Genomic DNA, 13,096 nt, shown 5'->3' on the forward strand with positions numbered 1-13,096 from the left:
ATTGTGGGATTTTCTTGGCAAAGATACTGGAGTGGTTTGCCATTTCCTTCCCCAGCTCATTTGACAGATGAGGAAACTGAGGCAAACAGGGTTAAATGACATGCCCAGGGTCACAGATCCAGCAAGTGTCTGAAGCCAGATTTGAACTCTGGGAAGAGGAGACATGCTGACTCCAGGCCTAGCACTCTATCCACTGCACCACCTTGATGCCTCATTAACCATTAAACAATGCAGATCAACTGTTTTGCAACTTATACATAGCCTTAGTGAGCTCCCTAGAACACTGAGAGATTAAATTATTTATTCAGGTTCAAAAACTTCATACTTGTACCTGTATCTTACTGGCCCCATGAATCACTCTTTTATCAGTTTCCCATTCATTCATAAAATCATGGAATCGTAGATTTGGAGCTGGAAGGGAACTTAGAGACTTTTTGGTTAAGTTCAACTTCTCATTTTACAGATGAAGAAACTGAGGGAAAAAGTTAAGGGTCTTCTGAGGTAGGATTTGAAACAGGTCTTCTAGAATCTAAGTCTTATAGGTATCATTAAAGTAAACATGGCTAATGGTGTAATAGGAGGGCTTTTATTAAAAAAAAAATAAACAAACAACGTTTTTAATAGCTGAGGTTTAGGTTAAGTGACTTGCCTAGTCCTACAATTAGTAAGTGTGGGCCAGAAGATCCAAACCCAGATCGGTCCTCATTCCAAGTCCAGCATTTTTTCTATTCTATCGTATGGCTTCTCTTCAAGTGATTTTGCCTATCAAAAACCAAAACCCCAAAACAAAAGACACCATATTGGTTTTTTTTTTCCTTGTAACAGATTTCCTTTAAAGTATTGTGTAGTGACAGATGGATCTGTGTGTTGGTGGCACTTTGAAAACACCTGCACGTATCCAAGAATCGATATACAAGTAACTTTCCCTCTTGTGAATAACTGAAGATGTATGTTAATTGTCCACACGCTCATTTTGCTACTAGGCAGAGAGTCTTACAGATGAAAAATGCCACCTTGGATCTCTGCAATTCCCAGAACTAACCAATCAAGTTCAAGACAAAATGGGATAGGGAGAGAGAGGAAAAGGAAATCGGAAGCAAATAGCTCATTAGTCTTGCCTTCTGGGCTTGGAAGGAATGTGATCCCTCAGAAAGTGACACTTGTATTTTTGTCTTTGCAGCTTGATCACATATTGTCCCCTCCGCCCATGCCATTTCGAAAATGCAGCAACCCTGATGTATCTGCTGTCCCTGGAAAATCACTTAAATTTAAAAGACAGCTGAGCGAAGATGGGAAGCAGCTGAGGCGAGGGAGTCTTGGGGGAGCACTGACTGGTGAGTACTGGGTTGGTGGGTGGCAAGGATGTTACTGTATTTAGTATTGCTATAGCTTTTCCTTTGAAGACTCCAGAGTAGTTTGTTAAGGCCAAACTCCTCTTTCCATCACTATAATCTCAACCAGTCTGTGACTCAGGGAAGTCCTAAGGAGCCATCTGAGGCGCATAACCATTAGGGTCAGATAGCCAATTTCAATGTCTCCAAGTCCCCTTTATTTACTAGGTCAGCTTGCTTCTTACTTAGCTGATGCCTAGCTGTGAAAATTGGCTCATTTGAAAATGAACTGGTTCCCAAGTAGACTGGCAGGTGAGATTTACCCAAACAAAAACAACAAAAATAAAATAAGGAACATCCAGAAGGACCTGAGTTTGAATTCTGTCTCAGACTAAATTCTCTAATCTTTACCACCACCGTCAACTGTCTTGGGGCTTCTGCAGCCCCATTTTCGCATTTGTGAGTTCTCCTTGGAATCTCCATTTTGGGGAAGATGAACACGTTCTTCATTTTCTGAGCTTTGCCTTCATTCCTCAACTGCCTTCTTCCTCTGCCCTGAAGCCCGCCCTATCACCTCCTACCCTTGCTTTTCAGCTTCCTTTTATGTGTTGGACATGGAGGGAGAGAGAGAAAATGTTCACCTACATCTACTAAGCCACTTAGAGTCACAATTAGGACAGTAAGAAGATTAACAGGGAGGAGTTTGGTTCAACTATAAAAAAATAGGCAAAAAGATGGTTTCCCTTCCCTTTACGTTGTTCCTTGAGGGCAGGAACTGTCATTCTCTTTCCTGGTACATAGTAAGCATTTAATTAATGCTTGTTGACTAGCTGTATGATAATTATCAAGTCATTTAATCTCTTTGTGCCTCAGTTTCTTCAAATATAAAATGACGATATTGGACTTGATGGCCTCTCCGGTTTGTTTATTTTCTCACAGGAGTCTTTTTCTTGATGGAGGACTAATTCTGTTCCTGTTTCCTCTAAACCTTTACTATTGGATAAGGAGTAGCCGTTTTATGGCCATAGCCTTACCAATAATCATGTCTGTCAATTAGCCATCTTCTATGCCTGCAATGTTCTTCTTCCTCATCCCAGCCTCCTAAGTTCCTTCAAGATTCACCTCAAGTCCCATCCTCTCCATGGTCTCTCCTAGGGCTCCTTAGTCTTAGTGCATTTCCTCTGAGATTGCACCCAATTTATCTTGTATATATCTTGTTTGTGCATGTAGTTGTTTGCATGTTGTACCCCCTTTAGACTGTGAGCTCTGAGAGCAGAGACTTTTCTTTTAGCCTTTCTGTTTATTACAGGTGCTTCCCACAGTGGCTGGCACAGAGCAGATACTTAACAAATGCTTGTTGACTGACTACCAAGTCTTGGTCATAACTATGAGGCCAAATTTCCTTTCGTGATCTTTTTTTCCTGTACGTTTTGTGCACATTTGTGCATCGTCATCATCATCATCATCATCATCTCATATCGTAGGTATTATTATTGACCATCTTTCTGGCTATTATTTTCTTACAAATGAATCAAATTCTTTACTGCTAGTTTTCTTACTGTGTTATAATTGTTACTCTATTTTATCCAGCTGTATATATGTGTGTGTGTGTGTGTGTGTGTGTATGTATATATACACACAAATACACATATATATATGAATGTTTTCTCCCTCTTCGTCCATGTGCAATTTAAAGACCTCTGGATTAGATTTGCAAGTCTCCAAACAGATATTTTATATTGATCATTGTTGGCTTTATTCTGTCACTGCTCGCTGCAGTATCTCAAGTCATGATCCAGAAAACCATGGCCAGCACCTAAATCCTTAATATATAAACAATTTCCTAGTATTTCTGTGCAAATGAAGACAAGTCTCTAAATGATACTCGAGAGCAGAGATGTTAAACTTGATGCTAGTCCAAAACTGCCTGATCCAGATTAAAATATATTTGGTAAATGTTTAACAAAATAAATAAAAATACAGTACAACATGGGTAATGTTAATTGGCAGTTTTCTAGTCAATATATGGTCAGCAGAGATCCTTTCCCATTTGAATTTGACACATTTGTCTAGAGGATATTTATAAGACAATTTTGCCTATCAGATATTTCAAACTGGATGTCCTGGAGACAGCTTAAACTCATCATATCCAGAACAAATTTGCTGTCCCTCAGCCCTCTTCCCTATTATTCTATTTCTGCTGAAGATACTTCCATTCTTCCGGGCTGCCAGGTCCAAACCTTGGCGTTACCCCAAATTCTTCACTTTCTCAATTGCCAAATCTTATCATTTCTCTCTTAATAACACCTCTTGTACCTTGTACCCCTTTTCTCTACCCTCACAACTACTACCTTTGTTCTGACCTCTTGCCTACAGTATTACATCAGTCTCTTACTTGGTCTGCTTGTCTCAAGTCTTTCCTCACATCAATCCATTCTCCATATTGTTAGCAAAGTCATTCGCCTTAAAGTCAGCTCTGACTATGTGTCTCTCCTATTCATTAAACTCCCAGTGGCTCCTAATTTATTGCCTCTAGAATTAAATATTGTGAACGCTTTTATTTAGCTTTTAAAATCCATACGCCAGTTTATTGTTTCAACCTCATTGTATTTTGCTCTTCCTCCCACGTTCTACAATTCAACCAAACTGCCCTTCTTTTTGTTCCTTACCTACATGATTCCCTCTCTTCTCTCCAAGCTAAGGCACTGACTGGCTGTCCTCCATACTGGGAATGTTGTTGTTGTTCAGTTGTTTCAATTGTGTCCAACTCTCTGTGACCCTATTTTAGGGTTTTCTTGGCAAAGATACTGGAGTAGTTTGCTGTTTCCTTATCCAGCTCATTTTATAGATGGGGAAACGGAGGCAAACAGGATTAAATGAGTTGCTCAGGGTCACACATTTAGTAAGTATCTGAGGCCAGACTTGAACTCATGAAGATGAGTCTTCCTGATTCCAAGGGATCTATTCACTACACCATTTTAGCTACCTGCTTGTAGTGTAATCCCTCCTCATACCTGAGAATCTGTCTTTTCCTTCACAAGTCGACTTTTCCTTCACAAGCTCTACCTCCTGCTAAAGTTTTTTTTTTCCTGATCCCCTCCATTCCTAGAGCCCTTTTATTTAAATGTTTTATATCTATTTTTATTTTTGCCTCTTATTTAAATATTTTATATCTATTTGTATTTTTAAAATATTTATTGTAAATATTTTTATTTGCCTCTTATTTAAATATTTTATATCTATTTGTATTTTTAAAATATTTATTGTAAATATTTTTATTTAAGTCCTTGTCATCTCTGCCATTAGTAGGAATTGTTTCATTTATTATATTTTTACTGTCAGCACTAAAACAGTGCCTAACACAAAAGAGATGCTTAATAAATATTTGTTCATAAATTGATAACAGTTATCTCATTTTCTCATTGGAAAATGTCCTAGACTAATATTTGAGATTTCTAGTTACTGGAAATCTTGGCTACCTTGAAACTTCAGCCTGACTACTTGGAATCAATTGCAGGGGCTGGTGGTGGGAGAAGATCTCCTGAGGACATGGCTTTGGCTTAATTTGGGTGCCATTTGAGTGTCTAATTTAAAAATACATAATTTAATTCCATGATCCCATAATATGGCTGTTGAAATTAGACACTTTTCTAGGGACAAGGGTAGTTAGCAGTCCAGGAGTACAGACAGGTGGGTGAGGGGAAAGGGAGATATTTTTTTGTCTTTGGATCTTTAAGCAATAACTGCTTAATCAATTCTTGTTGATTGAATGACTGATAGTAGAATCCTTGAGCAAACACCCAGCTTTGGGGATAGGAAAGGTCTATCATTCCCTTCCACCCTGACCCAGTGGGATAGTTATCGTTGACAAGGTTTTGTCCTTGAAACAATCTATACAAATTGTTTCTTCTTGACTACCATTTTGATTCAGTAGCTATAGGATATTTTATTAAAAATAAAATTGGACAATTTCTCTTCAGTGCTGGTCAGAGGTTGGGGGCACGTAAACAACAGGACCCCAAGGGCTGCAGTTTATTGCGTACCTTATCATCTGGTGGTGGAGGTTATTTGGGAGGGGAGGGCGAAGAGGGGGAAGATGATTCACTTTTTATATACCCCAGTATGCCGAGGTCTCTTAAAAGTACTATGTAAACATTTGCTGAGATTCTAGCACCCTGGTGAGAGAGATGAGGCAGCATTCTAATCATTTTTCAGACCCATAATGTACGGCCAGGAGATGTTGTAGTATGCTTGACGGTTCACAGCAAGGAAGTTATAGAGTGAGAAGCAGAACCTCGGGATCTCGACTTCTGGCTCCTTGATGTGTAAATGAATGCCCAGAAACCATTTACAGTCACTGAGACTGGGGTCTGTTTCATGGACTTCATAACCAAGGATCGAAAGGCATCCTTTCTTTATAAAGAGAGAAGCAGCATTTCTTTCCAATGCTTGAGTGTTTGGGGTAGAGGGAGGGTGGAATACACACATATGTATTATATACATGTACCATGCATGTATTATAGGTATGTATATAATAGTGTAGCACACACATACAATGCTCTTCAGTTCTCTATATACATGTATATTCATGCACATACATATATATGAAATACACATGTCCTCACATATATGCGCACACATGTATTATATGCATATAAGTACATATAATAATGTTTATATGCACAGAATTTATAGTGTGTTATATATGTAAACATGGGCATGGTATGCACATATGTCTCTGAAGAACTTTGGAATTGATTGTGTGAAGTGGTAGACACTGACACAGGACCACCTGATATGGTGTGCCCACATCAAAGAATTGCTGTGCTGGATGAGCAAAGCAGAATTGTGGTAGCTCCAAAGAAAAATGAGATGTACAAATTTATAGACATCTCTACCCCAAGTGTCATATGGACTATTTGTACCCACCCTGTGGTATAGCCCTCTGAGCTCACATTGTTTTGATCAGCCACAGTTGGATGCACTGTACTCCAACATAGTGATATCTTTTTGGACCTCCTCAAGAACAAAGGATGACAAGCAACCAACCAACAACCAATACGTATATGTACAATACACAAAACATGCATACATATGCACTCTATGCATTTGTGAATACACTATGCACAAATTACATAGTCATCTATGTAAATAATATACATATATACACTTGTTATGTACATGCACATACATGTAATTAGAATAACAGTGAGAAATAAAGTATTAGCATATAAATCAGAATTCATAAACTCAGCTGGTGTTGTAATATTACATCCTGTGCAAAAACAGTAGAAGTATTTTTCTTTACTGAAGCACAGAGGTTAAGAATGATATACTGGGGGAAAAACAATTTTGAGTAAATGACTTTGAGGAGAAAGGAAAACACAAAATCACTTGAGTGTGCTTGCAGAATTCCACCACCATGGAGCTAGAATGAACTTCCTTCCTCTCTAAAAATCCTTGAGACCACTGTGATTTTTGTATGTTTGGTGTTCTTAGCTTTTATTTAAATTTCTTGTATCAAAAGTAACAAATAGACTAGTCTTTGAAGACTGAAAAAATTTATTAGGGACTTGAAAAGTTATAGCAAAGCAATTGAGATACTTTCTATCTGACGGAAAGCTGGAGGTTGTAAAATGGTTATTCTCACATCTCAACTGATGAGCTGTCTTCACCTGGGATTCCTGTGTAGATCCTCTGATTCCAGTTTGTCTGTCTCTGAAAATGAAATCAGCTTGGGATTGATCAGGTCTCAGGTCTCAAGGCCAGGCACCTCACAGGCCAGTGACCTCTGGCTAAGCCTAGTTTTATCAGGTTCTTTGGGACCTACTATTTTTTCTTCTGGGTTTTCAAATGGCATGGAAGTATCCCTATATTTTTATTATTATATTTTAATTTTTTTCAATGAACAAAAATCTATGTTCTCTTTCTCCTTCCTGTTTCTCCCCAGCCTCCAACATTAGGGAAAAATTAAAACAACAAAAACCCTGTAACAAGTATGCATAGTCAATCAAAATATTCCTGCATTATCCATATCCTCCAAATGTCTTAATCTATGCCCTGAGTCCATCAGCTTTCTGTCAAGAGGTGGGAGGTCTGCTTCATTGGTCCTCTGGAATTGTGGCTGGTCATTGTATTGGTCAGAGTTCTTAAGGCTTTCAGAGTATAAATAGATTTTTACTGATGTCTTTTAATATCACCAGAACTTTGCTCAGTATCTCTCACCTTTCCTTTTCCAGAGTACCATCTGATGTAATAAATAACATTTTTTAAAGAAAAAAAGAAGAAAAAATTATCAGTACAACAGATCAGTATATTGAAAAAACCTGAAAATATACACACAGTATCACACACACATGGATGTCTCTCTTCTGCAAAGGAGTGGTATGGGAGTATCTTCTCATACCTCTTCTTTGGAGCCATGTTTTTCTTTGTAACTTACGTTGTTATATAAATGTTTCTGCTCACTCAACTCTGTATCAGTTCATGCAAGACTTCCACCTTTCTCTGAAATGGCCTTTGTTGTTTCTTACAGCACAATAGTGTTCCATTATATTTTCCCAATTGATAGATTCCATCACCATTAATTTCCAGTGTTTTGCCAGCCAAAAAAAATTGCTTCAAATATTATTTTTAACAAATCGGTCATTTAGGGACACTTTCAAACATTGTCCATTATCTCTTTGTTGTGTCCGACTCTTTGTGACCCCATTTGGGGTTTTCTTGGCAAAGATGCTGGAATGGCTTGCCATTTCCTTCTCCAGCTCATTTGACAGATGAGGAAACTGAGGCAAAAGGAGTTAAGTGACTTGCCTAAGGTCACACAGCTAGTAAATGTCTGAGGCCAGATTTGAACTCAGGAAGATGAATCTTCCTGACTACAGGCTCAGTACCCTAGCCACTGTACCATCTACCTGTTGCACAGATGAACTTAATACTGCAAAAGTCTTAACTATGGTAAAGTGGGACAGTCAGCTGAGTGCACTCCTAATGAGAGGCTTTGCCTAGTCAGGGGGAATAGGAATCTGGGTGGGATTTCCTTTTTGGTCAAAACGAATATTTGAATGTTATGAGCACAGCAGTGGCAGAGTGCCACAAGCCAGGCTTGTTTATCTAGCCAATGTATTGCGTTGTGCATGAATAGTTTCTCATCCAAGTGCCTCATTAAGCTCCAAGAGCAACTTCAAAGGAATCTAGATGGGGATAAATCTAACTAAAATATGGCTATTTATAAGTGGCTTTGGCATTGAGTGAATATTGCTTCTGAAAACCTAGGATGCACTATACATATCACTTACTGCTTAAAAAAGAAATGCTTGTCAGAGATGGTGCTTGAACGTAAGAATCAAAAAGATGAGTTCTGATGCACATGAATAGTTAATAAGGGCAGACTAGGATCTCATTTATCCCTGTATCACCCCTTCCTCTAAGGCTAATGGTAGATCTGAATAGAGAACATTCTATTCAAAACATTTATCAAGTGCCATCTCTGGGCTAGGTGCTGTGTTTGGTATTGGGAAATACAAAGATTAAAACAAGAAGCAATCACTACCCTAAAAGAATTATACTTTCATGGTGGGATAAGACTGGTACACTGGTAAGGAAATACAAAGTAATTTGAGGCGGGAGACAAAATGGATAATGAGCGGGATCAGGAGGGTGGCCCTTGAGCTGAGCTTTGAATGAAGCAAAAGATTCTCAGAGGCAGAGGTGAAGAGGGGGTCCATTTGAGGCATGGGGGGGGGGGTTGGGGGTAGGGGTGGGGAGATGGAACTTGAGGGTAGCCTATGCTAAAGCATGGAATCCTGAGTTTGGAGGATAGCAGCAAGCTAGTTTGTCTGGAATGTAAAGCACCTGTTGGGGCTTTAAATAAGTTTTTGTTTTATCTCAGAGGTAATAGGGAGTCATTGAAGCTATTTGAGAAGAGAATGACAAGTAGTTTAGGAATGTTATTTTGATAGCGTTGTGGAAGGTGGATTATAGTCTGCTTTTTGAAAGAAATGCCAAGAAGATTCCTTCCTAAGAAAATATCAGATTTGGGTTTTCCATTTTTATTCCTGATTTCTACTTTCCTTGCTAATAGTGTGTACCATATTGTACACAGGCAAACCCACAAAAGACAGCACCAGTCTCTCGCGTTGTGGTAGGCCTTGCCTGCTATAAAGACCATTCTTGCTACTGCCTGCTATTTTCTCCTCCAAACTTATGATACATCTAGGCTGCGAGTATACATCTAGGGGGAAAAGTGTGAATCCTTCTTCATAACACAGGGCAGAAATTGGTTTAACTTGATTCTGCCAAATCAAACCCATTTAGAACTGAGAAAAAATGTAGCTTAACAGAAATAATTTATGGAATTGAAGAGTATTTCTCCTTTTTTGAGTCTCTAAGCAACAGATAGACTCACTGGACTAGCATTTTTGCCTTGGTAATAAGCTTTTTGAAATATTTCTTGGTTCTATACTTATAAATCATTTTCCATCTTGGATGTTTTATTGATCATCTGGGTCATATATTTAGAATATGAGCACATGTATCTGCCTATCTTATCTTCGTTTCTTCGTTTTTTTTTTCTCTTCCTTCCTGCCTTCTTTCTTTCCTTCTTCCTTTCTTCTTCTTTTTGGAGTAAGCTTTGGTCTTAGGAGACCTTCCTAATGAGACATCCAGCTCTTCCACAGTTCTTTGACAGATGCTGCTTCTCAATGAATTTCTGTCAGGGAGACTTACTTTGAGTCTGATTTCCCATGCAGATGGTCCACATGATGAGTTATTGCTTGTTTTAACTCTCCCTCCCATCCCCTCACCATTCCTTCCAGGAATTGGGGTTGCCTAATGACTAGGAACTTCCAAATGGCCACTCTTTTCAGAACCAGACAGGCAGAGAATTTTCTTAGAAGCTTATCCTTTTTTTTCAGATACTAAAATTCCACAGCTTCCTCAAAAGAAGATGCCAAGTAAGGATAGAAAAGAAAATGGTAAAGAGGGTGAAAGAGGGACTAAATTAAGCATCCTAGTAATGGAACAGGATTCTTTTCCTTGGAGTCAGCTGAGCTGATGCCCTGCTTGAGTCTAAGAACTCACAGGGGCCTAGAGTTTGCTCTGAAAGCTTTCTTACTTTGGGAGGGAGTCCCATTTTACCAGCAAACCTCTTTTTCCCTTTCAGGATCTGTTTTAATATTCTGAAACAGATATTTGAAGGATTTAAAACCAATTAGATGGGGTAAGGAGCATTAATTGACAGTTATGTCTACCCTTGTAAAGTCTCTTGAATATGTCCCTTTCTGTCTTCTGACACTACCATCATTATGATACAGGCTTTTATCTCTTCCCATCAGGATTACTGTAATAGCTGGCTGGTTGGTGCTCTTGCCTTAAGTCTCTCCTCACTCCAGTCCGTCCTCCACTCAGCTCCAAAAGTGATCTTCCTAAAGTGCGGGTCTGACCATCTCACCCCCCGTACTCAGTAAACTCTGATGATTCCCTGTTACTTCCAGGATCGAACATAAAATAAAATCCTCTGGCTTTTATAGCCCTTCACAGCTTGCCTCCCTTTCTACCATTTCTAGCCTTCTTACTCTTTATTTATTCTTACTCTTTATTCTTTTTGTTATTATTTAGAGACACTGGTTTCCTTACTATTCATCACACAAAATGTTCCATCTCAGATGCTGGGCATTTTCACTGGCTGTCCCCCATGCCTGGAATTGTCTCCATGCCTCCTCTCTGTCTCCTGACGTCTTTCAAATGTTAGCTAAAGTCTCATTTTCATAAAGCCTTTCTCAGTCCTCCCTACTCTTCATACCTTCCCTCTGATATTGCCCCCAATTTATCCTCTATTTGTCTTGTTGGTACATACTGTGGTTCTTTACGTGTTGTCTCTTTCTTTATTAGATTGTAAGTTCTTTGAGGGCAGAGACTGTTTTTGCATTTCTTTGTATTCCCTGGTGCCTGGCACATAGTAGGCACTTAATAAATGTTTCTTGGAGAGTGACTTTCAAGGATGCTTGTTTGTCCTGTACTTCTGAAAGTATTGTTTGCAGAAGTAAAGTAGTCTGGACTCAAGCTTCTAGATGCCTTAGAGAATTAAAACCTCAGATGTGTTCAGATGTATGTCCAAGAACATCTGCTATGTAATGATAGTTATCCCTTCCACATTGTGACTTTCCCCATTGAGGTTTCAATATATCAATGACCAGCATAAAAAACTAAATGGAAATCTTTTGGGAGTTTTGTGGAAGCTGCAGACAACACAGAAAAGTTTAGAAACTTGGAAATGTATAATATATATATATATATATGTATATATATATATATATATAAGTATATATATATATATCCTACTATATGATATCAGCACATTTTATCCTTAAATACTATAATAATTCAAGCTTCTTCTTTGGTACAAAGGGAGGCACAAAACATTTTATGTGGATTTTCTGGATCAAAGGGGCACCATGCCCCTAACCCCTGAGATGTGGGAGGGATAACTGTATTAGATTTCTTGATTGTATATGATGGTTAGAAGGGAGTTGTGACAAACCAGCACTTATAGGATAGTGACCAGCACAGAGCAGATACTTAATAAATCTTTGTCCCCTGACTAAGAACTCTATTTTTCTCTAAGACCTCCAGCAAATGGAGTCTACAGAAGGGCTTTATGGAAGAGTCAGGGACTGTATTCATTTTGAAGTTCTTTGCAGGTGATGTTTGGTAATCTGTATTTGCAGTGAACCACATTCAGATATCTAGGTAATCCTTCAGTTCGTTTTACACAAGAGGAAACTGAGGCAAACAGGGTCAAATAACTTGAACAGGGTCACACAGCTAGTACGTGTCTGAGGCTGGATTTGAACTCAGGAAGGGGAGTCTTCCTCACTCAAGGCCAGTGCTCTATCCACTGCACCACCTAGCTGCTCCTGAACAATAACAAACGATACCTATTAGATTGGACAGACTGGATTTATGGTGATTTAAAAAATACAAAACAACAAAGCAATGTGCGTGGTATTAGTATCACATAGAAGCTAAAGTTTTCAGTATCTGGATTTTTTTCTACTTTTTGGCTTCTAATATGGTTCTTTCTGTTACAGACCTAAGTCCTCATTTAGAGAAGGGAGGAGGCAAGCCTTTATGGTGCACCTAGTATCTGCTAGACACTTTACACATTCTCTCATTTGATTCTCAAAACAGTCCTCAGAGGTAGATGGTATTGCCACCCCCATTTTCCAGTTGAGGAAACTGAGGTGGACAGAAATTAAATGTTTTTTTCAGTGTCACACAGCTAGGAAGTGTTTGAGACTGGATGTGAAGTCAGGTCTCCCTGACCCCAGGCCCAGATCTCTCTCTACTTCACTACCTAGCTGAATAGGTACCAATGCGCACCCAGTAGGTATTTCTTTGTAAATGTAGTTTATTCTTTGTCTAATTCTCTCCTATAAGGAACAAGTTGTTTTTTTTTTAATTTTAAATCAGCTTTTAAAAAAATGAAACTTTGTGGTGAAGTCTGAATTTGGTTCACTAATATGTTCACGGTGGGATTTAATGACCTTAAATTTACATCATTGTCACTTTCCCCCTATTTTTCCTCTACCATCAATTTAGTTGAATCAATCAACAAACATTTGTTGATGACCTACTAGGAAGGCAGCTACATGGTTGCCGTGGATAGAGTGCTGGACCGGGAGTCAGGAAGACTTATCTCCCTGAGTTCAAATTTAATCTCAAACACTAGCTGTGTGACCCTGGGCAAATCACTTCACCCTGGT

The 13,096-nt window shown here is 38.8% G+C and overlaps 1 protein-coding gene across 1 annotated transcript in view; it reads left to right on the top strand.

Annotated features, from left to right (window-relative positions):
- Window positions 1-13,096, top strand: part of MAST4 (microtubule associated serine/threonine kinase family member 4) — a 772,318-nt gene that overhangs the window by 248,536 nt on the left and 510,686 nt on the right. Inside the window, 1 exon segment of the mRNA XM_036747001.1 lies at window positions 1,181-1,334. Within this exon segment, the coding sequence (XP_036602896.1) occupies window positions 1,181-1,334 (154 nt within the window).

Source organism: Trichosurus vulpecula, chromosome 1 (assembly GCF_011100635.1).
Source record: "Trichosurus vulpecula isolate mTriVul1 chromosome 1, mTriVul1.pri, whole genome shotgun sequence".
In the NCBI taxonomy this organism is placed as follows: Eukaryota; Metazoa; Chordata; class Mammalia; order Diprotodontia; family Phalangeridae; genus Trichosurus; species Trichosurus vulpecula.